This window comes from Mesoplodon densirostris, chromosome 14 (genome assembly GCF_025265405.1).
Source record: "Mesoplodon densirostris isolate mMesDen1 chromosome 14, mMesDen1 primary haplotype, whole genome shotgun sequence".
Classification (NCBI taxonomy): Eukaryota; Metazoa; Chordata; class Mammalia; order Artiodactyla; family Ziphiidae; genus Mesoplodon; species Mesoplodon densirostris.
The window spans coordinates 88,610,183-88,636,282 of record NC_082674.1 but is presented as its reverse complement, the minus strand read 5'-3'; the positions used below and the strand labels follow the sequence as shown (position 1 = coordinate 88,636,282).

The window sequence follows — 26,100 nt, the reverse complement described above, 5'->3', positions numbered from 1 at the left end:
CAAACAAAGGCTCTATTATCCTCAGCTGAAAGCTTTTAGGGCATAAGGAGGAAGTGAATGGGATGACCGAGTTGAGACAGCCCCAGAAGAACAGAGATGACTTCACAGTCCTGGAAGATGGCAAAAGGCAGAGAGAAAAGACCGAACAATTTAAAGTGAACTGGGACGTACCTTCAATGTTGGTACATCTCAAATTCCATTTTCCCCTCACCTTTCCCCAAATAACCAGGCCATTTAGTTAACCTCTCTGGACAATTCTTGATCCAACAGATCATTCTAGAGCACAAAAAATATATATAGGTATTTTATTGTACAAGAAAAAATATCCCGAAATATTTGTTAAATAACAATAATTCCTGACAAAATCATTCTGCAGGGTTCGTGGGCCTCACCATCTGGTCAAACGCAGCGAGCTCTCCCTCAGCCTGATGATAAGCTTCATTAATACTGCCATAAACCACAGAAAAACCCAAAGATTTTCTAAATGGCTTCCAGATTTCTGCATAGATGCCCTTAATTAGTCCAAAGGTAAACAATAAACAAGTTGGCAGAGAAATTAGAAGGAGCTCTGAGAGGGAAAAAATGTTAACAATTGGTGAATCTAGAACAAAGGGTATATAGGTGTTCATTACAACATTTTTTCAACTTAATTTTTTAGTTACAGGCAGACTGAAAAGTTGCTTTAGCATGATCATGCTATTTTCCAGATGTGCCTAAAAAACATATTCAATTATTTCTTTTCAAACCAGAAATAGAAAATCAGTTCTCCCCCAGGTGACGCATTCTATTCTGTTTGAAAAAGCTTCCAGAGCTTTCTGGAAAGTTTAAATTAAGGGGCTACAGTACACTGATACGGTTTTCTAGTTCTTGGGAAGTGTCTGAGCCCAACTCTCATCGCAGGTCTGTGATGGTCACTGCTCTGTCCACAACAGTCACGTGGCCGCAGCTCTGCAACAGGGAGAAAGAAAGAAAGGGCAAGTCCTGGAAAATTCTGAAAAGTCATCTTTAAAACTCCTTACTTGTTGAAGTCATGGAAGATATCGTTTACTTAACCTCCTGTATGTTTTCTTATCTTTGAAAAGCAAGTTTAAAAGCTATTTACAATAAGCAGTCCACTGCCTAACTTCTCGTATCTTTTGTATATTGTCATGATATATAAATACATATGTTTAAAAAAAACCCAAACAAACAAACGAAACTCCTATTTACAATGCTTATTCTGGCTAGTGGTTCCCAGGCTGGCAGCCAGACTGCGACTTAAATGGCTGTTATGGTAAAAGGGGTCTGGGGATTACTACTTCCACCAACCCAGAATCCATAGGCTGTAGCCTGAATCAACGTGGGTCCAGATACCTTCATTTATTTTTCACATGTATGTATATTCTAGAGTCAGTCATAAAATATACATTTATTTTAAATAACTGCTGAATTCATTGCAGTTTTTTGGGTTATTATGTCAACCAGATAATAAAGTACACCTACTCTCACATGGGGAATACTCCCTCTTGGCATGCATAAGGCTTCATCCTAACTGAAAGCCTAGGCATTTCTGGGGGATTGTGTAGCCTCTGTTTCAACATCCTGGTACCTAGACATTTATTACATTCCAAGGCAGGCTAACCTATTTGTGAACAAGTCTGCCAGAAAGTTCTTTCTCATACTCAGCTGAAAACTGTCATCCCACAGGGTCTTAAGTTTTAGTTCTGGGAGTCACACCCAATACCTTTTTATGCAACAATTCTTCTAACACTTACAGTCAGTTCTCAGATGCTTCCTGGGGTTCTCTCCTAAACACCCCCAGCTTCTTTTATGTGACAAGGGTCTGAGTCCCTTTTCCATATTGGTCACTTTTCAGGGAACCCAAAAGAAATAATAATACTCCATGGCCAGCATGGAGTGAAGCAATACTATCACATTAGATTTGAGGGGAAAAATTGAAACATACTTATCAGCAACTGAAGGTTTTTACTCACAGAATACCACTTGGGGAAAAAAAACTTTCTAAGAAGGTCATAAAAATCCCTGTTATCTAAAATCAAATTAAAAGCAAAATTCCAAAATTAAATCTACTTTGCTTAAGTGGCTTTTTCTTTTGAATTCAAATCTCTTATTGAAGTGCAGGCTTAGCAACAGATGATGATGAAGGAGAAAACCTAACATTTGACAAGCAAGCTACTGCACTTGGTACTTTCTGTGCATCACTTCATTTAATCCTGTCAATAACCCTATTCAAGTATGTATTATTATTATTATCATCTCCATTTACAGATGAGAAAGCTGAGGCCCAGGAAGGTTAAGTAACTTGATCAAAGACACACAGTCCTTAAGTAGCAGAGCTAAGACTCAAACTCCTTCCTATCCCACGCTGCTTCCCATATGTTTTTATTAGGAAGATTTGGAAAAATAAGTGACAAGGCTGATCTTCTATGTGTGTCACAAAGGACAGTGTGCCTCATCAACTCTGACTGTCCTCCCTGGTTAAAGCACAGCTCCTATTTCTTCTACATAGATACATACACAGAAGAGAGGTGGATCCTTGCTGTGTGGATGAAATCCTTTCTGGCGACAGGAAGAAATCTCCTCTAGTCCGTGGTCAGTTAGTCTAAAGAATCCAGTTCTGAAATAAGAAAAAGCAGGTCTAGAATCAAGCAAAGGCGTCCCCTCAATCACACACACACACAAACAGAAACACGCACACAGAGCAGTGAACAGCTCACTTTGAGACAGCTTCAAAAGTATGATGGCTCATAGGTCTGTCTCTTTGGTGAATGAATCAGTTAGAGAATGACTCATCACCGCCACCACGCTAGTTTTACTGGCAGAATTCATAGTAAATAACAGGATTTAGAATGAAAAAGAAGTTAACTTTTGGAGATAATCTGTTGGATTTTGAAATTTTCTAATCTGATATCAATCTCTTGAAATTCCTATTGCTTTAAGTCAAACACTTCAAATTTTTTATGTCCTTTTCTTAGAAAAGCATCTAGGTTGTTGCTTGGATACTTTTGTGAACAAGTAGAGTAGGTTTATCAGGATACAGGGCTTAAAAGGAAGCCTTTTTAAAAAGCCAATCAATACCACAGTCTATATACTTTACAGAGAACAAGGTCTTAAGAATGGAGAACATTTCCTCTGAGGCTTTCCCCCCGCTATCTCCTTGCAAGACCCTGAACCGCACCCCGTGTACTTACTCCTGGAACCTGGGGGAACAAACAATGGCTATCGACTCCGGCAACATCATCTGGTAGGAGCAGTGGGTGTGCAGGTCAACGCTGGAGAGGAAGGCGGTCTGCGTGGGATGAGTCTGGGAAGAGAGAAGAAGGCAGGGACCCCTTTAGCAAGAAGACACAGTCAAGCCTGGCCCATGAAGGAAGGTAGAGCTGAGTCATTCTCAGTAACTTGCCACAACCTCCTTACGTACAAAGCCATTAGCAGCCATGAGGAATATCCCTGAAGTTCATAATAAGTAGTGAGCCTCCTTCCCAGCCCTGTAAACGGGTAGAGTGTAACATGAGTATGTGAAGAGACTCAATTTCTACTTGACCATCAAGACTTATCTGGCTCCTCACAAGCTCTCTTGACAAATGGCATCTCCCACACTGGATCAGACAGTACATGCTGCCCAATACAACAACCAGTAGAAGTCAAGGACTTAACAAAGCACAGTGAGATGAATGATTCTTCTTCCTGACGGACGGGTTAAAAGGTGAAGCATGAGTCTGGGGCTCTATAGGCAAAAGTGGCAAAAGCTGTCCTGTGGTTAAAGCGTATCTCTCAAGGATATGGAGGCAGAGGGTTACTGGGATTTCAGAAGGGTAGTTAAATCACACAAAGGACCCTGTCTTATTTGAGAAAAAGACCAAGATATTGAATTTTGAGGGTAATCAGTTAAAGCACCATCTAAATTACATTCAGTTTATCTCATTTGTTTTCAGTTACTTAATGGTTTTTTTTTTTTTTTTGGCCATGCCTCGTGGCTTGTGGGATCTTAGTTCCCCAACCAGGTATTGAACCTGGGCCACAGCAGTGAAAGCACTGAGTCCTAACCACTGGAATCCCCCAGTTATTTAATGTTTCATTGAGCACACTCTTTGTACACAAACGGACCATATAATGACTTACGTTCATCTCAGAGGGGGTGTGAGACAACAAGGATGGAAAAAGGAAGACCCAATATGACCCAAAACGACCACCAATCTTTACTGACAGAAAAGCACAGAAAATCAGTATGTGCCCTTGACCAGTGTTTTCAACCCTGCTGTGCAAAAAATGAAGCTTCTGAGGAACTTGTCGAAAGCACAGGCTCCTGCACCCCACCCTGGAAATATCCATCCTGAGAAGGACATTTTTTTCTTTAAAGCTCATTAAATGATTCTTATGTGCAGCCTCATCTGAGAAGCACAACTGCATAGAATGCTGTGACCAGCTCATTGTGGAAGAGGTCTGCGATACAGGAACCTGTTAGCTGAGTGCTGACAGTAAATCTACACACGGGTCTGCCTGGGGAAGGAAAGGACTTTCATGACCACGAGGGAGAAACAGTCTCTACCTAATAAGAATATGATCCTATAGACTGTTAGGGACAAACGGCCTGTGCCAACACCCTGCACCCCATGGTTACAGCCTGAAATTTTAACTGAGAACAAATAAGACCTACACAAGCTGATGAAGGCCTCCAATCTAAAGTTGGGTTAGCTAGAAAGATGATATACAGACACATAGCAGGGGATCAATAAATAATTGTTAAACTAAACCAAAAAATCTTGTTTGAGCCTCTGCTGCCCGCTAACTACTGCACCTTCTCTCCTTCCCTTTACAGTCAAGTTTCTTGAAAAAACAGTTATGCTCACTGTGCGCACCATGCTGGAGACAGAGGCAGGCATTTTTATGAAGAGAAAACAATACACCAAAGGAGCAGAAATAAGTGAGGAGAGTGAATGCTCTGGGCAGCCACAGGAGAGCAATGCCAGGTGAGACAAGGTGAAGCAGTGCCTTGAACACTGAGTTGGGGGTCACACAATAGCTGGTGATAAACATGACCACACAAAGTTTTGGACCAGGGAACCTGATTTATAGCTGGCAAGGTACAGAAGGAAGAACTGACCTTTTGCCTTCTCCTTTTGCCAAGTTTAAGATCTGAGCAAACGTTACGGTCTGCTTTTGTTTGCTTTCAATCCCAAGTTAGGAAGGAATGCTACAGAAATATCATGGGGAAAAAAAGCTGGAATACTATCAATTTAGGCTCTAAATTTCTTCCTAGCTAGGCCCTCACTGATATTAAAAATCCTTTTACTCATTTGTGGCTAAGATCTACCTGAAGCCTAAACAGAAATTATTCCAAACTTTCCCCATCTTCTCCAGTTTTTAAACTTCCCTGTCTCCTCCTGTTGGGCAGTGGATCTAGACTTCAACCTTGCTGATCGCAAGATCACCTAAAATGAGTTCCCTCAACCCCTCCAATTATAACCTCAAAAATCTCACTGTATCTTTCTTTCTTCCTTCAGTTCTGTCTCAGAGGAGTGAGTGTTTTCTCCCCCATATGAAGATGACCCCCTTTTGTACTTTTAATACTTTCCTATCTTCACATTACCTTGTCTCTCCGGACCTCTGACATCTCCTGCACAGGCTCCACTATACTCCACCAGCTCACTGGGCTTAAAAACATGTTCAGGGACTTCCCTGGTGGCGCAGTGGTTAAGAATCTGCCTGCCAATGCAGGCGACATGGGTTTCAGCCCTGGTCCAGGAAGATCCACATGCCGCGGAGCAACTAAGCCCGTGCGCCACAACTACTGAGCCTGCACACCTAGAGCCCGTGCTCCGCAACAAGAGAAGCCACTGCAATAAGACCATGCACTGCAACGAAGAGTAGCCCCCGCGCGCCGCAACTAAAGAAAGCCTGCGCTCAGCAACAAAGACCCAACGCAGCCAAAAATAAATAAATATATTAAAAAAAAATGTTCAGACAACTATACACAAGAATGCAGATGAACCTTAAAAATTGAGCAAAAGGGCTTCCCTGGTGGCGCAGTGGTTGGGAGTCCGCCTGCCGATGCAGGGGACACGAGTTCGTGCCCCGGTCCGGGAAGATCCCACATGCCGCGGAGCGGCTGGGCCTCTGAGCCATGGCCGCTGAGCCTGTGCGTCCGTAGCCTGTGCTCCGCAACGGGAGAGACCACAACAGTGAGAGGCCCGCGTACCGCAAAAAAAAAAAAAAAAATTGAGCAAAAGAAGCCAAGTACAAAAGGATACATACTATATAATTCTATTTACATAAAGTTCAAAACCAGGCAAAACTAAACGATTGAGTTTAGGGATACACACTTAGGTGGTAAAGCTATAAAGAAAAGCAAAGAATTTCCAGAAATGTTAAGTGAGGGACTATCTATACCAGAGAGGAAGGGTGACTGGGCAGGACATGGAGGTTGGGAGTGTGCTTCTGGCGATGCTCTATTTCTTGACCTCGGTAATGTGTGCGCACAGATATTTATTTAATGATTCATTAAAGTGCACATTTATTTTATGTACTTTCTTATACACATTTCAAATATAAAGGTTTAAAAAAAACCAAAATAAAAACAGAACACATTTTCACACTAAACCATAAATCAAGCAAACGCTCTCAACCTGGCTATTCCTTAAGCCACCATTCCATCTCTTTCCTTTCCTTTAGTCAGTGCTAAGCTCTTCAAAAAATCAGTATATATCTCACTATCACCACAACCTCAATACCCATTACTTCTTAAACCTTTTTAATCTGCCTAAAACCCACTAAGTTGAGGTCATCAATGACCTCATCAAATCCAAAGGGCTCATACAAGTCTTCATCTCTCTGCAGCATGTGACGTAGTTAACATCCTGAAGCTTCTTCTTAAGACGTTCCTCCTCCTTTGGCATCTGTGCCTTAACACTCCCCTCACCTTTCTCTGTCATCTCCTCACTTCGTGACTGACTACTCCCTACGCTCCCCTAAGTGGCCTGTCTTTCAAGTTGCTAGTGAATCTCTTCTTGCTCTCCACCCTCCTCCAGTTCCAGGGCTTCCAAGGTCAGCGCTATGCAGAGGCCTCCCGGTTCTCTTCCCACCTAGACCTTGTTCCCAAGTTCCAACTGCCTGATAATTACCTCCACCAATATAATGTCAAATACTCACAACTGAAGACACCATTTGCCCCACTTCCAAGTAAGTTCTCCTGCTGGAGCCTCTGCTTCTGCTTATGAGATGATTAATCGTTGCCACCCCCATGAGTCAGGCCTGAAATCTCTAAGTCATCACTTCTACTCATCATCCTCTCTTCCTCATTCCCCACATCCTCTGAAATCCCACATTTATCTCTTCCTTCCCAAATGCACTGCCATCACCGTAGCTCTCATCATTATTAGATTTTATCATCACATTAACCTCTTAAATGATCTCTCTGCCTCAACCTCCTCACTAAAAAGCAGAACTATGCTGCCTGTCCACCCAAAACCCTCCAGAACACTGTTCCTAATGTATCATGTGAAAGCTTACCTACCACTGTTTCCTGATAAGAACCATAAGCCCCAGAAAACTGGACCACTCAATGCTCCAGGATCACAGTCTGCCTATTCCAATGCTGTCCCCTCCGTATGGAACTCTCCCTTGGCTCACCTTGTCAAAATTCTAGAAAATCACCCCAGGTGTGATCCTTCCCTCCTCTGAATTCCACAGGGCTGTTGGCACCTCTTGAGGAACTTGGCACATTCTGCCTCACATGAAGAGTTATGACTTGTCTATATGTCAGTCTCCTTTATGAGACTAAAATCATATCTTTTTTTTTTTTTTTTGCACGGTACGCGGGCCTATCACTGCTGTGGCCTCTCCCGTTGCGGAGCACAGGCTCCGGACGCGCAGGCTCAGCGGCCATGGCTCACGGGGTCAGCCGCTCCACAGCATGTGGGATCTTCCCGGACCGGGACACGAACCCATTTCCCCTGCATCGGCAGGCGGACTCTCAGCCACTGCGCCACCAGGGAAGCCCTAAAATCATATCTTACTCAAATTTGTATCCCCTGGCGGATAAGGTACAAGTTTTCTACTCCCCATGTACTATGATGGGGGATACACAATAAAAGGCAAATATTTATGAAAGGACAGAGGCACGCTGACTGCCTCACAGGTCAGTATTCCCCAAATTCTAACACACAAATGTGTGCAATCTTCCCAAATCCAGAAATGAGCTGCCTTGTTTGTATGTAACCCTGTCACACAACATGGAAAACAGCTTGGTCTATGAGAATGAGGGGTTGAAGAGGAATAGAAAGAAAAATTAAGAAGGAATCTTTAGGGATGGAATTATATTTTACCTGAATATTACCAGAAGACTGTTAAGACATGCAGACACTTGAAAATCTCCTATATTGGTGGCCCTTCTGATTTACGTAAAAGTATAGGCTGCTTTAAGAAAGACCAAATGGAGGCATCTGAATTAACTTCCTTGGCTCATTTAAAATATTTTGATTTATATATCTTTCATTTATATACCTTATAAATACCTTTCATTTATATACCTTATATATACCTTATATACCTTTGTACGAAGTAAGGCATAGCCTCTACTGTCAAGGTACACATATACTCTATGCTAGCATCCTATTACTGTTCATGCTCACGGGGGAATTGGGACTTTAGGGAAACAAGTTCATTTCCATTAAAAAATTTTAAGTTAAAAAGCCCTAAGTAATGCCCGGAAATCAATACTGTGGTGCAAGCAGTTAAGTACGCTAGGGAAGTCAAGTCTGCATCAACAGAGGGAAATACAACCATCTAAGTAGTCTGGATACAATTCACTCTGCTCCAAGAAACAAATAAGCAGTGTGTTTATAACACCACGTGAGAAGAGGAGACGAAGCCCTGGAGAGCTCGGAATTGCTTACGTGAATCCAGCCCAGTGTGATGAGACCCTGCTGATCCTGTATGAGGAAAAGCTCTTCTTCGTTCTCGGTGTTGCAATAATCAGACCCAGCACTTTGCTTGGGGATGAGGACATGGGTAACGGTAAATTCATTCCTCATCTGTCAAATGAGAAAACAGCTCATCACAACTCCCTGGCACTTAGGCAACCCCACTCTGTCACAGCAGTGGAAAGTTAAACTTCTGTACAAGCAAAGGCCCTTCCCCCCAGCGTGAGTCTTCTTCGTGAGGTGAGTCCCTTCTGTTCACAACCCTGACTGCCCAAGTACATTGCCTGGGGCCCTCTGCAAAGCCACAGATGCCCACAGCCCTGTGGGAATTCCCTGCTGCAGCCAAAGAGGTCTACTCATGATCCTGAAGAAGCTCTGGGTATAGTACCATTTCTCTTCCTTTGTTCACGTCTAGAGTAGTGTCGTTTTCCTAGTTCTCTAAGCCCTCCCCATCCTTTAAAGCTCAGTGTAAGTCTACTCCACCTTATGTGTTTATTGATTCAGCAGTTAGCAATGGGTTCTCCAAGCACCTCCATTTAATGATCCTTCTTTCCTCATAATTCCTACTGCTTCTATTGTACATACTAGTCGGCATACTATCTATCTTTTGGTGTATATCTCCCATCTCTCCAAAGTGCTTGGGTACTTTTTGTGGACACATGCTCTGTGCCTTACATATTTCATATTCCCAGGTCCTGCTGTAAAGTCGGTGTTCAAAAGCTGATATACAGGATCCTCCTACCAAGTTTAGAATTAGGTATTTCTTACCACTGGCATTAACATCATCAGTTCAGTTCAAGGGACTCTGAAAATCAATCAAATACAGGGTCACTAAAATCAAGGTGACATTGCATTACGCTGCCCACGGCTCTTTGGCAGAAGGATTGGCACAAAGAGTAACTGACTCTGGATATCTGCTCTGAGAGCCACAGGGGGCCAAGGGGGAAGAAACAGTCTCAGCTCAGGAAAGCATTTGTCTTTTACCAGTTTTCCACAGAGAATTCCACATGTCTCCACTCCCCGGGTAGTGCTGGTACTGGCCAACTGGAGAAACTGCGGGCAGAGCTTCCCAGGCACCACCACATGGCGCAGCCCATCGACTGTAGGAGCTGTAATGGAGAAAGAAGAAACGTCTGAGATCATGGGGCACGGCCTCCCCAAGCAGACCCCAGAGCGGGCAGCCCTGGGAGAGCAATGCTAAGTCACTGGGGTCCCACACCTGTAGGCAGCGCGTGGGGATCTCATCCTTATGGCAGAAGAAAAAGGGCTGTGAAGGCTCTTCTCCAACCTCTTGTCACAGCCATTGGGAGCACGTTATTTCAAGGAAAGAAAAGCAGCTTTAATCATTCATAACAAAGGGGTGAACTGCTGCTTAAAAGAAGTTTCTGAGCTATTCAGGAATAATAGTGAGAGACAGTCCTGCCGAGTACATGGGGAGAAGCCCTGAAGGCCAGGCTTCAAGCGTCCAGCACCCCTTGCCCACCCTTACCTTGTCCTTTTAAGTGGATCTTCTGCGAAGCTGAATTCCTTAATGACTACTTGAAAGACAATTCCTAACAAAAAGATGATCTGTTCTAATCATCAAGGCATGCTCATTTTGCCACTATTGTTATTTTCTCAGATAGCCGTATGCTGGTGAGAGGAGGAAAGACTCAACAGTTTTTCATGGCTAGGCTGAATTATCACTGACTACGTACAATACTGACCTTGACTAAACTCCTGACCAATCAGGGACATTTGCAGGCCAAGCACAATTCACTAGCTCTTTATTATTATTTAAAGGTCAGTGGCTGAATTTGTAAAGTGGTACTATAGATTTCAAATTTCCTTTATAAAAGGTCAACAGTGGTCTCTAGTTCACTGAACATTTCAAATCTCTGTATAACCCTTAAAAGCAGAGGGTCTGACTTTCAAGGATGTTATTAGCTCTTCAGAAAATCGACCTGGCCCAGGTCAACTATATGTCTTAAGCAAAGTCCACTTTATAATATAGCTGTGATAGAACACAGTATGGTAATACTAATCAAATGGATTTCTGTGACCAGGGCCTAATGAGTGGGATCATAGAGGCAGTTGTAGCTGAATCTCCTGGAATGACACCCTGTTTGGCTGCAGCTGAGGTAGAAGAGTACGGAAGCAAATGAATTCACTACCTTCCGAGTTGCTCAATGCTCCAGGTTTCAAGGATCTATCCACTACAGGTGGCTTGGCAGGCCTTACAGTTGTATTACAGTCCGAAGGCTGTGTGTATGTAACAGGTGTCGTGGGGAACACATCTAGGGAGGGCTTCTCTAAGTCAGGTACCAGTGGGCCGTCCAGGCCAGGGTCCACTTTCCCAAACTCCTGTACAATTTTCAGTCGTTCTTTTTCTAGTTCCTGGTTCCGGATCATCTCCTCGAAGGCGTGGAACTGTTCCTGCTCCAACTGTTGCTGCTTCTGTTGTGCCACCCTCTGTCTTTCCTTTTCCAGCTCTTGCTGGAGGGCTACGTTTCGGGCAAATTCTTCCTCTTCCTTCTTCTACAAAGAATGAATAGGAGTTAGGCTAACACTTTACACTCAAGTGACTTCACATCTTAGGAGGACAAGCCTTTTCAGCAGGGAGATTGCCCCAAATGTATTTCTGCTCTAGCGTGAGTCCCCAACACAGAATTCATGCTTCCCTTAGGACCTCTACCCCCGTGGAACAGCTGCTGCTCCTGTCTATCTAACTGCCATACACCTGTTCTGCAAAAACAGGTAAAGTCCTGATCCTCTCGGTACCCTTTCCCAATGACCTTAACTAATGCATTCTCTTCTTTACCAAAATCTCAAGGCAACTTACTGTCTGCACCTCATAATCTGTATCATACAATTTTAGCCTCTGGTGTGCCATGTATACATTCTGTATCCCCAGTAAGGCTGTGAAACAGAACCAAATCCAAACCTACAACCGCCATATTGGGGGTCTCTATTGAATTTTAACCCTGAATGAAGCCTCTGCAATTTTCTGGTGATTGGTCCAATATAGAGTGACATTTTAAACTACTAAGAAACATCAAGTAACAATCTCCTTCATGAAGGTTTTCACTCACTGGGTACCTTAGAAATGCATAGCTGTTCACCTCTCTGCTGATTTTCAACATCATAGTCCAGAACAGAATTCAGTAGAGTGTACAGAAGAATGTGGAAGTGCTTGCAGCGTGTGTTCTCACCTGACACAGACCAATGACACTGCCTCAGAGCTTCTCATGTATTTTAACTGACTCTTCCTAACAAGAATCATTTGAAAATAGCTTGAAAAAAAACCCCCAATTATTATAAACAGGTATATCCTATGTTGGATATAATCAAATGTGTATCATATATCCCAAATTCTCTGATCTAAAAACCCTATACTTTAGTGTGATTTTCATTGTTCTTAGGTTCTAGCTCTAGACATAGCAGACAAGCAATAGATATTCTGTCCCTCAAGTCATCCTCTTAGATAAGCAGGCTAAATCTGTATTAGAATCCTCAGCCTAAACACCTTTTTTGAGTTTCTGGTCTTTGCCAATAAAGTAAAATATCACATTAAGATCACAAGATCTGCTGAAATATCTATTAGAATCCTAGGTCACAGCCTAAGAAACCAAAATAATTTCTTTTTTTTTTTTTTTTTTGCTATTACATACTCACTTTTTCTTCATTATACTCTATATATTCTTTGGTATATCGTTTTAACAGTTCTGCTTTCAGCTCTTCTGCTTTGGGAAATGCAATCTCCTTTAATTTCTGAGACACAAAATCAAAAACTGGGAGTTAGAACAATTGCCAGCTAATTAAGTAGAGAAGTAAAAAGACTGAAGTCAAGTTGGCAATGGCAACAATGTTTCTAAAAACATTTAAATAATTACTTAAATTTAAATAATTTAATTTAAAATACCCCCTACCATACCATACCTGATATTTTGTAACTGATCTAGTGAAATGGCCTTATCTCCTATTTGCAGGATATGATGCTCAGATGCAGATACTGCTACTTATATTTTGGAGTTAGTCTGTGCTTCTCTGAAGCTTTTAGATGGGCAACAGTTAAAGTGAAGACCCACCTTTACTGTGTCTTTCTTTTCAGGAATGACAGCCGATTTGTAATCTCGATGCTTTGGTAGTTTCTCAATAAAGAGCCTAAGGGAACAGATCAGATTGACTGTGATGCAAAGAAGATGTCCAAATGTCCAAAAGACTCTGAAGCAATGCAACTCCCTTACCCTGCAGAGACTACTTGATGGGTTTCCAGGCATGCAGGGGTAACAGGCACACCCTGACAGGCCATTTTCCCCACTCATCTCTAGCCCTGTAAAGAGCAACAGAGTGTTTCCCTCTTCTCCCAAATCAGATGTGCAGCAGCACCAGACTCCTACAACAAAAACGATGGGGAGGAAAAAGCCTATCCTGTGCCCCAAAATACACCTCCAAAGAGATTCTTTTCTTGTGTGACAGTAACAGGCTTCCAAAGGAAAAGGCCTCTCACAAATCATTCTTCAGAGAACAGTTTGGCAGCCAAGGACAGGAGGCCAAGAGAAAATCCACATTCTATTACTACTTCTAACTCTGTGTGACCTTTAATGCTGGCTTTTCTTCTTTGGGATTCATGTTCTGTCAAAGAAGAATATTCCTTGCACCAGATTAAGCACTGAGATGCTTAGACAGTTCATGTGTTATATGTGTGTAATAGGTGCACATTACATGTGTAACGTGCATTATGATCTCTGATGGAAAGTGCTTAGAGAAACATTAAGTGCTAGATTTCCTCTTTCAGTTCTTGTCCTTGGCTGTAAAGCTCAGTGGGAAAAATAAACTGAATCAATTCATAGACCTCTAACATTTATGATGTCTACTTGGGGACGGTGAAAATAGATAGAAGTTCAGTAACTTGTCATAGCCAAAATGGAGGGTTCAGAATTCAATGCCAGCAGGCTGGTTCCAGGGTCTACTCTTTCAACCACTATATCATACTGCCTCCTCATGGCTCCTGGAATGTCTAGAACTGTTGGAGGGGTTCTGAACAAAGATGTCTTTCAATAGAATTAGGTTGTTATAAACACAAGCTGAGACCCAAAACAAATAAATCGAGGGTAGCTTGCCCACAGCCACAAAACACTGTTATGTAGTTGGGATTAACTGACTCTTTTTCACTTTCTGCCCATGGGTAGGAGGAAACAAAGGAGGAAGACTCAGTAGAGGGAAAAGAAGAAGATCCCCACCAAGACACACCCTCTATAGATGAGCCATCCTCCTTCTGTTCTAATTAGGCACATGAAAATTTCATTTCAATCCAATTTCACAAGACCCCTCAGGCAGGGATGAATTCCAAAATCAAAACAATTCTAAAAATTGTCCTTTGGGCTCATGAAAAATGAATTAAAAGTTTCCTTGAAGTCTATACTTAATACAAGCACAGATTCATTTTTCAATCATAAAGTCCTGAAGAGGATATTAGGATAAATAAGGCATAGATCTTGTGCTCAAGATACTTATTATTCAGTAACTCGAAAGACCAAGGTACACGTTCACTACCTTCAGCAGGCTAAGTGTGTTTTGTATTGAAGCCTCAATCAGTCAAGAAAGTAACATGTCATATAAACACCACACTTTATTTTCATTTATGCTCTCAGCCTGAAGAACTGTAAAGTCCCTGAGGCCAGAGATTTCTGTCTTTCATGCTTCTTTTATATTCCTCTAAAGCCAGCACAGTGCCTTGTATAAAGAGGCACTGAAAAAATATCTGATGAATAAAATTGTCTTAAAACCTTTGGATGAGCTGAGTGAAAAAACAAAGTGCAAAAAAGTATATATAACATGCTACCTTATATGTAAGAAAGGGGAAAATTATATATAGGCACACCTCAGAGATATTGTGGGTTCGGTTCCAGACTACTGCAATAAAGCAAATGTTGCAATAAAGCGAATCACATAAGTTTTTTCATTTTTCAGTGCATAAAAAAGTTATGTTTACACTACAGTGTACTCTATTAAGTGTGTAATAGCATTAGGTCTAAAAACATATACACTTTAATTTAAAATACTTTATTGCTAAAAAATGCTAAAAATCATCTGACAATGCAGGGTTGCCACAAACCTTCAATTTGTAAAAAATGCAGTATCTGCAAAGTGCAATAAAACAAGGTATGCCTGTGTGCATGTATATATATTCATTTATTTTGTTTATAAGTATATAAAGTAACACAGGAAGTATATACAGAAACTAGCAAAAATAGAGGATGGGGAAATAGAGTGGATGAGACAAGAGTGGGAGCGAAAATTTTCACTATATACCTTTTGTTTTATTATTTCGATTTTGAACCATGTAATGAAAACTAGCTTATAAGATAAAACTCCCAGACCTGAACATGAATACCTTCTCTTGTTTCAGTAACTGTAGTCCATTTTCTGAATAGGGACATATGGGCAGAAGCATCTCCTGAAAGCAGAATGGGCAGCATAACCCACTGCCCACACTGGAGGCAACAGAGCTTGGTGGTTAGCAGGGCAGGCTCTGGAGCCACCCTGCTTAGGTTCAAATCCTGGCTTTAAGCACTGTGTGATCTCCAGCACCATCCCTCAGTTTCTCTCTCTATGTAAATTATATATACAGAGACAGACTAGTACTACCTGATAGAGCTGCTATGACATTAGAATAGATTTCTAAAAATAAATAAAATGCTGAGCACAGTGCCTAGCACAGAGCCAACATCTGCTGTATGTTTATATGATTGTTTTTACTAATAAATAAAAACGTGAGCAAGAAGAAGAGATGAAGATGTTAACACCAGGGTTAGAAATTTTCTAGGCAGAGAATAGCTGTGGCCCAGATGTATACTGTTCTCTGGGTTATATCTGGTTGCAGCCTACAGACAGGAAATGTACCAAAGCAAACAAAGATGCGTTGGCGAAACATAAGCAAAACAACCTAATGGAACAATAGAAAAAAAGAGATACACAGAAAAGCAAATAAAAAGGTAAATAATTATATAAAATGGTACTCAACTTTACTTATATATGAAAGAAATTCAAATTAAGATGAGATATCATTTTCATCTATCAGATTGGCAAAGGCCTAAAAGTTGATTACAATCAGTGTAGGCAAGGGCATAGAGAAATGGGTATCCTTACACACTCGTAGCAGGACTGTAATTTGATAATACCTTTTTCCTTAGGAGAGGAAGGGGAGTGGGAGACAAGTATTCAAAATTTAAAATGTGTATATCCTAGGGCTTCCCTGGTGGCGCAGTGGTTGAGAGTCCGCTTGCCGATGCGGGGGACGCGGGTTCGTGCACCAGTCCGGGAGGATCCCACGTGCCGCGGAGCCTGTGCGTCGGGAGCCTGTGCTCCGCAGCGGGAGGGGCCGCAGCAGTGAGAGGCCCGCGTTCCGCAAAAAAAAAAAAAGAAGTGTATATCCTTTAAACTCACAACTCCACCTCTATGAATTTATCCTATAATAATACAAAAATATATGTATAAGACTGTTCAATACAGCTTTGTTCATAAAAGTAGGGCAACCTGAAAACCTAAATGACCATCAGTAGGGGATTATTTAGTAAATCACGGTGTGTACCCAAATGTGGGAAAACAACATAATCATTCACTCTTTCCTTCAGCAAATATTTACTGAGCATCTACTATGGGGTCAGGAATTATTATAAAGGCTGGCGATTTGGCAGTGAATGTCACAGTCACAAATTCCTCCCCACCATAGAGTCTACATTACAGTGGGGGAACAGACAATAGACAAAATAAAAAGAATTATAGATAATCAGTGCTAGGAAAAAGTCACTAATAGGGAAGGGGAATGGAAGTGACAGGGAAGGGATTGAGCTTTTAGATAGGGCAGCTAAGGAAGGCATCACTAAGAAGGTAGCAGTTAAGTAAGGACTGGACGAGTAAGCCATGACGATATCTGGGATAAGACTGTTCCAGGCAGAAGAAACAGCCCTAAGGCGGAGTGAGATGCTGGATCAATGTGTCCTGATGTGGAAAGACATGACTGTTAAGAAAGCAAATTGTAGAAAACAATATATTGTATGATCTCATTCAGGCTTTAAGAAAAAAGGATAAAGACATGAGCCCACGTGTTTGCATGGGCATATTTTCTTAACAAACACATAAACACACAAGAAACATAACAGTGATTACCTCTGGCGGATGGGAATTTTCTTTTCACTTTAATATTTCCCTTGCTCTATGGTTTGAAAAAAATTTGTTTTAATCAGGAACAAATATTACTTTTGTGTAAAAATAATTTAAAAAGTCAAGCAGAAATTCTATCACATGGATGTATTAAGGGCTCTAATTTCTTCCAATCTTAAAAGTTAGTCAGCAAAGTGACCATGAGCACAAATGAAAACCCTCTTCAGTCCATAAGCCCCAATCCTGGTGGTAAACATTTTCAACACAGGTGACAGGCCATTTTCAGAAAGCAGGTCTGTGTTGTAGGGGGCTCACACAGCAGACAGGAATTGCCTAAGTCCTCTGTAACTCTCCTCCATGCAGCCTAGTTGATGACCATAAAAAGCTGCGAAAGAATCCACCGCCTGGATTACTGTCTGTGCTCACCATGAAAATATGCACTGATTTAATATGTGGAAGATCCTTCTTCTATACTGGGGTCTGCAAAAGGCAAAGCATTCCTACAGTAGGGGAAACCTCTGAGGGGGGAAGTGTGCTTGAGATCATTCAGACGCCTGAACTGCTCAAGGGAAAAGAACAAACATGCCTTTAAAATCCTGAGTTAAAGTATGCAAAAGGTCTAGAACAATGACTCAATAGTGGGGGGCAGGCAGAGGAGGGGTGAGGTAGAGGCCGACCCTCTTCCCTCCTCTCTCCTCAGCGTCACACCTGCCAAAGTGAGCTGCTGTTAACTGACAGGAACATACCAAGTAAACTGCGGTAGAAAAACTGACCAAGAATACTGAGCCAGAAGTTTTTTTGCAACTCCTAGGGCTTGTCAGTTCACAGAATCAGAGTTAGGACCTTCCTTCAAGAGATCTGCAGGAGAAATGAAGGTAGCTACATGGATTGATCCAGGTCTAGCCAATCCAACAAAGTTCCAAATGAAACCCCAAATCTAACAAGTTAAGTAATACATTCTACCCTCCTCTCACTCAACTCTCCTCCAGGCCTAGTTCATCATGTTAAATGGTCGTATAAGCAGAACACCACAGACAGGAACAGACGCCCCGTATCGGTCTTGTTGTTAACACTGATATTCATATCACTCAAAGTAACACCACATCACAGAAAAAAAATCAACTTCTTCAGCATCCGTGTACCATTAATCCTACTCCCTCTTGCCTATATAAGAGTTTATTTCTACGCTGAAACTCTCTTTTCTGTACCGTTAGCCTCTCCTTCTCCACAGTATCCTTTCCATCAGCAAAAACTATGCTCTAGAATCTCCCATCTTCACACACACTCACACGCACGCACACGCACACGCACATGCACATTCATGTACTCCGTGTCCCCTTCAATTACTTCCTCAGTTTTCCACTTTACTTCCTGTCCAACTTCTCCTGTCTATGCCAGGGCTTGGCAAACTACGGCTAGCGTGGCAAATCTAGCTCGCCACCTGTTTTTATAAATAAAGTTTCATTGGAACACAGCCTCACCCATTCATTCGTGTATTATCTATGGCTTGCTGTCACACTACAAAGCAGAGGTTGCAACAGAGATCAAATTGCCTGCAAAGCCAAAAATAGTTACTGATGTTGGGTGCAGCCACTTTGCCCTAGGAACTCTGGTCTGAAGTGCTGGGGGCAAGACCTCTGCACGGGGCACCCTGTGAGCAAATGAAACTAGATTAAGCATGAAGGAAAAGAAAAAAAAAGGATTGCTGACTGAAAAGCTACTGACAGGGAGGACCTTCAAGATGGTGGAGGAGTAAGACGTGGAGATCACCTTCCTCCCCACAAGTACATCAAAAATACATCTACATGTGGAACAACTCCTACAGAACACCTACTGAACACTGGCAGAAGACCTCAGACTTCCCAAAAGGCAAGAAACTCCCCACGTACCTGGGTAGGACAAAAGAAAACAGAATAAACAGAGACAAAAGGATAGGGACGGGACCTGCACCAGTGGGAGGGAGCCGTGAAGGAGGAAAAGTTTCCACACACTAGGAAGACCCTTCACGGGCAGACTCTGGGTGGTGGAGGGGGGAAGCTTCAGAACGTTGGAGGAGACCGCAGCCACAGGGGTGCGGAGGGCAAAGCGGAGAGATTCCCGCACAGAGGATCGGTGCCGACCGGCACTCACCAGCCCGAGAGGCTTGTCTGCTCACCTGCCGGGGCGGGCGGGGGCGGGGAGCTAAAGCTCGGGCTTCGGGGTTTGGAGGTCGGATCCCAGGGAGAGGACTGGGGTTGGTGGCGTGAACACAGCCTGAAGGAGTTAGTGCACCACAGCTAGCTGGGAGGGGGTCCGGGGAAGAGTCTGGAACTAAGAGGCAAGAGACCATTGTTTCGGGGTGCACGAGGAGAGGGGATTAAGAGCGCTGCTTAAAGGAGCTCCAGAGATGGGTGCGAGCCACAGCTATCAGCGCGGACCCCAGAGACGGGCATGAGACGCTAAGGCTGCTGCTGCAGCCACCAAGAAGCCTGTGTGTGAGCACAGGTCACTATCCACACCTCCCCTCCCGGGAGCCTGTGCAGCCCGCCACTGCCAGGGTCCTGTGATCTAGGGACAACTTCCCCGGGAGAACGCACGGGCGCGCCTCAGGCTGGTGCAACGTCATGCCAGCCTCTGCCACCATAGGCTCGCCCTGCATTCGGTACCCCTCCACCCCCCTAGCCTGAGTGAGCCAGAGCCCCCTAATCAGCCGTTCCTTTAACCCCCTCCTGTCTGGGTGAAGAACAGATGCCCTCTGGTGACCTACACGCAGAGGCGGGGCCAAATCCAAAGCTGAACCCCAGGAGCTGTGTGAACAAAGAAGAGAAAGGGAAATTTCTCCATGTAGCCTCAGGAGCAGCAGATTAAATCTCCACAATCAACTTGATGTACCTGCATCTGTGGAATACCTGAATAGACAACAAATCATCCTAAAACTGAGGCCGTGGACTTTGGGAGCAACTGTAGACTTTGGGGTTTGCTGTATGCGACAGACTAGTTTCTGATTTTTATGTTTATCTTAGTACAGTTTTTAGCACTTGTTATCATTGGTGGATTTGTTTATTGGTTTGTTTGCTCTCTCTTTATTACTTATTATATTTTTTATTTTAATAATATTTTTAAAAATTATTTTTTATTTTAATAACTTTATTTTTTATTTTATTTTTTTCCTCCCTTTTCTTCTGAGCCGTATGGCTGACAGGGTCTTGGTGCTCCAGCCGGGTGTCAGGCCTGAGCCTCTGAGGTGGGAGAGCCAAGTTCAGGACATTGGACCACCAGAGACCTCCCGCCCCATGTAATATCAATCGGCGAGAGCTCTCCCAGAGACCTCCGTCTCAACGCTAAGACCCAGCTCCACTCAAAGACCAGCAGGCTCCAGTTCTGGATGCAAACACATAAAGACACAAGAAACATAACAGTGATTAATACTGTTAATATTAACAGAGCGATTTGTCACCTTCTCTGGCTGCCCTACATTGAACAGAACCGCTCAGTCACTCTGCTCCCTTCTTTGCTTCATAGCACTTATCACACTTGAAAAATATATTTTTATTATCTGTCTTCAACACTAGAATAAAAGCTCCATGAGAGTTAAGACTTTGTTTTGTTCATTGTGATATCCCAAGTGACCTGTCACATATATGGTCAATAAATACCTGTTGAATAGGTAAAAAAAAAAAAACTCCAACCAAAAGACACAGACTGGCTAAATGGATACAAAAACAAGACCCGTATATATGCTGTCCACAAGAGACCCACTTCAGACCTAGGGACACATACAGACTGAAAGTGAGGAAAAAGATATTCCATGCAAATGGCAATCAAAAGAAAGCTGGCATAGCAATTCTCATATCAGACAAAACAGACTTTAAAACAAAGACTATTACAAGAGACAAAGAAGGACACTATATAATGATCAAGGGATCAATCCAAAGAGAAGATATAACAATTGTAAGTATTTATGAACCCAACATAGGAGCACCTCAGTACGTAAGGCAAAGGCTAACAGCCATAAAAGAGGAAAATCGACAGTAACACAGTAATAGTAGGGGACTTTAACACCCCACTTTCACCAATGGACAGATCATCCAAAATGAAAATAAATAAGGAAACACAAGCTTTAAATGATATATCAAACAAGATGGACTTAATTGATATTTATAGGACATTCCACCCAAAAACAATAGAATACGCTTTCTTCTCAAGTGCTCATGGAACATTCTCCAGGATACATCATATATTGGGTCACAAATCAAGCCTTGGTAAATTTAAGAAAATCGAAATGTATCAAGTACCTTTTCTGACCACAATGCTATGAGACTAGATATCAATTACAGGAAAAAACTGTAAAAAATACAAACATATGGAGGCTAAACAATACACTGCTAAAAACCAAGAGATCATTGAAGAAATCAAAGAGGAAATCAAAAAATATCTAGAAACAAATGACAATGAAAACACGATGACCCAAAACCTGTGGTATGCAGCAAAAGCAGTTCTACGAGGGAAGTTTATAGCAATACAATCATACCTCAAGAAACTAGAAAAACCTCAAATAAACAAACTAACCTTATACCTTAAGCAATTAGAGAAAGAAGAAAAAACCCCCAAAGTTAGCAGAAGGAAACAAATCATAAAGATCAGATCAGAAATAAATGAAAAAGAAATGATGGAAACAATAGCAAAGATCAATAAAACTAAAAGCTGGTTCTTTGAGAAGATAAACAAAATTGATAAACCATTAGCCAGACTCATCAAGAAAAAAAGGGAAAAGACTCAAATCAATAGAATTAGAAATGAAAAAGGAGAAGTAACAAGTGACACTGCAGAAATACAAAGGATCATGAGAGATTACCAGAAGCAACTATATGCCAATAAACTGGACAACCTGGAAGAAAGGGACAAATTCTAAGAAATGCACAACCTTCCAAGACTGAACCAGGAAGAAATAGAAAATATAAACAGACCAATCACATGCACTGAAATTTAAACTGTGATTAAAAATCTTCCAACAAACAAAAGCCCAGGACCAGATGGCTTCACAGCCTAATTCTATCAAACATTTAGAGAAGAGCTAACACCTATCCTTCTCAAACTCTTCCAAAATATAGCAGAGGGAGGAACACTCCCAAACTCATTCTACGAGGCCACCATCACCTTGATACCAAAACCAGACAAGGATGTCACAAAGAAAGAAAACTACAGGCCAATATCACTGATGAACATAAATGCAAAAATCCTCAACAGAATACTAGCAAATAGAATCCAACAGCACAGTAAAAGGATCATATACCATGATCAAGTGGGGTTTATCTCAGGATGCAAGGATTCTTCAATATACGTGAATCAATCAATGTGATACACCATATTAACAAACTGAAGGACAAAAACCATATGATCATCTCAATAGATGCAGAAAAAACTTCTGACAAAATTCAACACCCATTTATGATAAAAACTCTCCAGAAAGTAGGCATAGAGGGAACTTACCTCAACATAATAAAGGCCATATGTGACAAACCCACAGCCAACATCGTTCTCAATTGTGAAAAAACTGAAACCATTTCCACTAAGATCAGGAACAAGACAAAGTTGCCCACTCTCACCACTCTTATTCAACATACATTTGGAAGTTTTAGCGACAGCAATCAGAGAATAAAAAGAAATAAAAGGAATGCAAATAGGAAAAGAAGAAGTAAAACTGTCACTCTTGGCAGATGACATGATACTATACATAGAGAATCCTAAAGATGCTACCAGAAAACTACTAGACCTAATCAATGAATTTGGTAAAGTAGCAGGATACAAAATTAATGCACAGCAATCTCTTGCATTCCTATACACTAGTGATGAAACATCTGAAAGAGAAATTAAGGAAACACTCCCATTTACCACTGCAACAAAAAGAATACTTAGGAATAAATCTACCTAAGGAGACAAAAGACCTGTATGCAAAAAACTATAAGACACTGATGAAAGAAATTAAAGATGATACAAACAGATGGAGAGATATACCATGTTCTTGGATTGGAAGAATCAACATTGTGAAAATAACTCTACTACCCAAAGCAATCTACAGATTCAATGCAATCCCTATCAAACTACCAATGGCATTTTTCACAGAACTAGAACAAAAATTTCACAATTTGTATGGAAACACAAAAGACCCCAAATAGCCAAAGCAATCTTGAGAAAGAAAAACGGAGCTGGAGGAATCAGGCTCCCTGACTTCAGACTATACTACAAAGCTACAGTAATCAAGACAGTATGGTACTGGCACAAAATCAGAAAGATAGATCAATGGAACAGGATAGAAAGCCCAGAGATAAACCCACACACATATGGTCACCTTATTTTTGATAAAGGAGGCAAGAATATACAATGGAGAAAAGACAGCCTCTTCAATAAGTAGTGTTGGGAAAACTGGACAGTTACATGTAAAAGAATGAAATTAGAACACTCCCTAACACCACACACAAAAATAAACTCAAAATGGATTAAAGACCTAAATGTAAGGCCAGATACTATCAAACTCTTAGAGGAAAACACATGCAGAACACTCTATGACACAAATCACAGCAAGATCCTTTTTGTCCCACCTCCTAGAGAAATGGAAATAAAAAATAAATAAACAAATGGGACCTAATGAAGCTTAAAAGCTTTTGCACAGCAAAGGAAACCATGAACAAGACAAAAAGACAACCCTCAGAATGGGAGAAAATATTTGCAAACAAAACAACTGACAAAGGATTAATCTCAAAAATATACAAGCAGCTCGTGCAGCTCAATATCAAAAAAACAAACAACCCAATCCAAAAACGGGCAGAAGACCTAAATAGACATTTCTCCACAGAAGATATACAGATTGCCAACAAACACATGAAAGGATGCTCAACATCACTAATCATTAGAGAACTGCAAATCAAAACTATAGTGAGGTATCACCTCACACCAGGCAGAATGGCCATCATCAAAAAACCTACAAACAATAAATTCTGGAGAGGGTGTGGAGAAGAGGGAACCCTCTTGCACTGTTGGTAGGAATGTAAATTGATACAGCCACTATGGAGAACAGTATTGAGGTTCCTTAAAAAACTAAAAATAGAACTACCATATGATCCAGCAATCCCACTACTGGGTATATACCCTGAAAAAACCATAATTCAAAAAGAGTCATGTACCACGATGTTCACTGCAGCTCTATTTACAACAGCCAGGACAAGGAAGCAACCTAAGTGTACATCGACAGATGAATGGATAAAGAAGATGTGGCACATATATACAATGGAATATTACTCAGCCATAAAAAGAAACGAAATCGAGTTATTTGTAGTGAGGTGGATGGACCTAGAGTCTGTCATACAGAGTGAAGTAAGTTAGAAAGAGAAAAACAAATACCGTATGCTAACACATATATATGGAATCTAAAAAAAAAAAAAAAGGTTCTGAAGAAATAGGGGCAGGACACGAATAAAAAAGTTTGAACTATTTTTTTATTGATAAACATTTTTATTCTAATATTATAGTAATAATTCAAGTGCAATTCTCTTTGAAAAGTCAACTCTGTTAAAACAATACTTGTTAAATATCTTTCATCAAACACAGGCATATTCTTTTCAATCCCTCACAGCAGTCAGAGCCATGTAGCAGAGGCAAGATTTTTTTTTTTAAAGCCTACTATATTTTGTTACTGCTAAAAAAATCTGAATCAGTTGTCAAGGTCTCAGAAGCAGTAATTAACTGACTTATGAAAGCTCTACCAGATACTCTGACATAAAATCATGAATCCAGACATCTGTGTCTGGCATCGATGTGTCCACTAAATAGATCACTACTTTCCGGTCCCAAGGGTTAGTCTCTACATAGACGTAAAGAATGGACTTGAGGACACGGGGAGGCGGAAGGGTAACCTGGGACAAAGTGAGAGAGTGGCATGGACATATATACACTACCAAATGTAAAACAGATAGCTAGTGGGAAGCAGTTGGAGATCAGCTCGGTGCTCTGTGACCACCTAGAGGAGTGGGATAAGGAGAGTGGCAGGGAGACGCAAGAGGGAGGGGATATGTGGATATATGTATATGTATAGCTGATTCACCTTGTTATACAGCAGAAACTAACACAACATTGTAAAGCAATTATACTCCAATAAAGATGATAAAAAAAATTTACTATCTGGCCCCTTTACAGAAAAAGTTCTCTGATCTCTGGACTACACTCACGGTCTCTACTCTCTTACTGTCCGCTCACCTTTCAACCACTCCAATCTTTAATCCTTCCAGTGAAATTGCTTACCAAGATTACTGATCACATCATGACATCAAACCCAAATCCTTGCCCATTTGACACAGCTGGCCACTGTCCTGCAAATACTGACCTCTTTTGGCTCCCATGACAAAGTGATGGATTTCCTAGATTTCCTCCTACCTCTCAAACCTTCCTTCAGGGGAAGGTTTCTTGGTACTTTAATATGCCATGGATCCTTCTGGCATCTAATGAAGCCTATGGACCCGTCTCAGAATAATCTTTTAAAGATATAATATAAATTATTAAACATTACAAAAAGCCCAATTCTACTGTAATGCAGTTTTCAAAATATTAAAAAATTGTGATATGTGGTTACTTATTAATGCATTGTTAATGCATTAAAAAACAGGATGTAGTTGTGGGTTTAATAACTCTGTACTGTAAATCTGAAGTAGTGGTAAGTATAAATGTTATTTTGAGATATCAGCAACAATCATAATTTAATATGAAAATATATTGATTTCTACTGGTGACAAAACTACAAATATTAAAAATACTGTGGTTTGACGCCTATATTCAAAATTAAAGGAAGTGCTAAATTTCAGTTAGAGATTAGTAAAAACAAGAAAAGTTTTTCCCAACCAAGTTCATGGACCCTGAATTTTATCAATGAATCCCTGTGGGTGCTTGGACCCCAGATTAAGAACCACTGCACTACAAGGTCTCAGCAGTTTTCATGGCTTCAGAACCAACTATATGTTGAGTACTCCTGGGCTTGTATCTCCAACCCAGACCTCTCCTCTGAGTT

General features: G+C 41.4%; 1 protein-coding gene across 3 annotated transcripts in view; it reads right to left on the bottom strand.

The window, feature by feature from the left end:
• Positions 1–290: 290 nt before the first annotated feature.
• STAMBP (STAM binding protein) overlaps positions 291–26,100 on the bottom strand; it is a 31,102-nt gene continuing 5,292 nt past the window's right edge. For 2 of the 3 annotated variants that reach the window (XM_060117074.1, XM_060117075.1), the window contains exons 3-10: positions 12,989–13,064; positions 12,576–12,671; positions 11,075–11,438; positions 9,906–10,030; positions 8,895–9,032; positions 3,192–3,304; positions 2,518–2,617; positions 291–948 (exon numbers count right to left, since the gene is read on the bottom strand). In XM_060117074.1, the coding sequence (XP_059973057.1) occupies positions 892–948; positions 2,518–2,617; positions 3,192–3,304; positions 8,895–9,032; positions 9,906–10,030; positions 11,075–11,438; positions 12,576–12,671; positions 12,989–13,064 (1,069 nt within the window). In that variant the 3' untranslated portion in view covers positions 291–891. The remainder of the gene's footprint in view (positions 949–2,517; positions 2,618–3,191; positions 3,305–8,894; positions 9,033–9,905; positions 10,031–11,074; positions 11,439–12,575; positions 12,672–12,988; positions 13,065–26,100) is intronic. The other variant, XM_060117076.1, reaches the window with a different exon arrangement.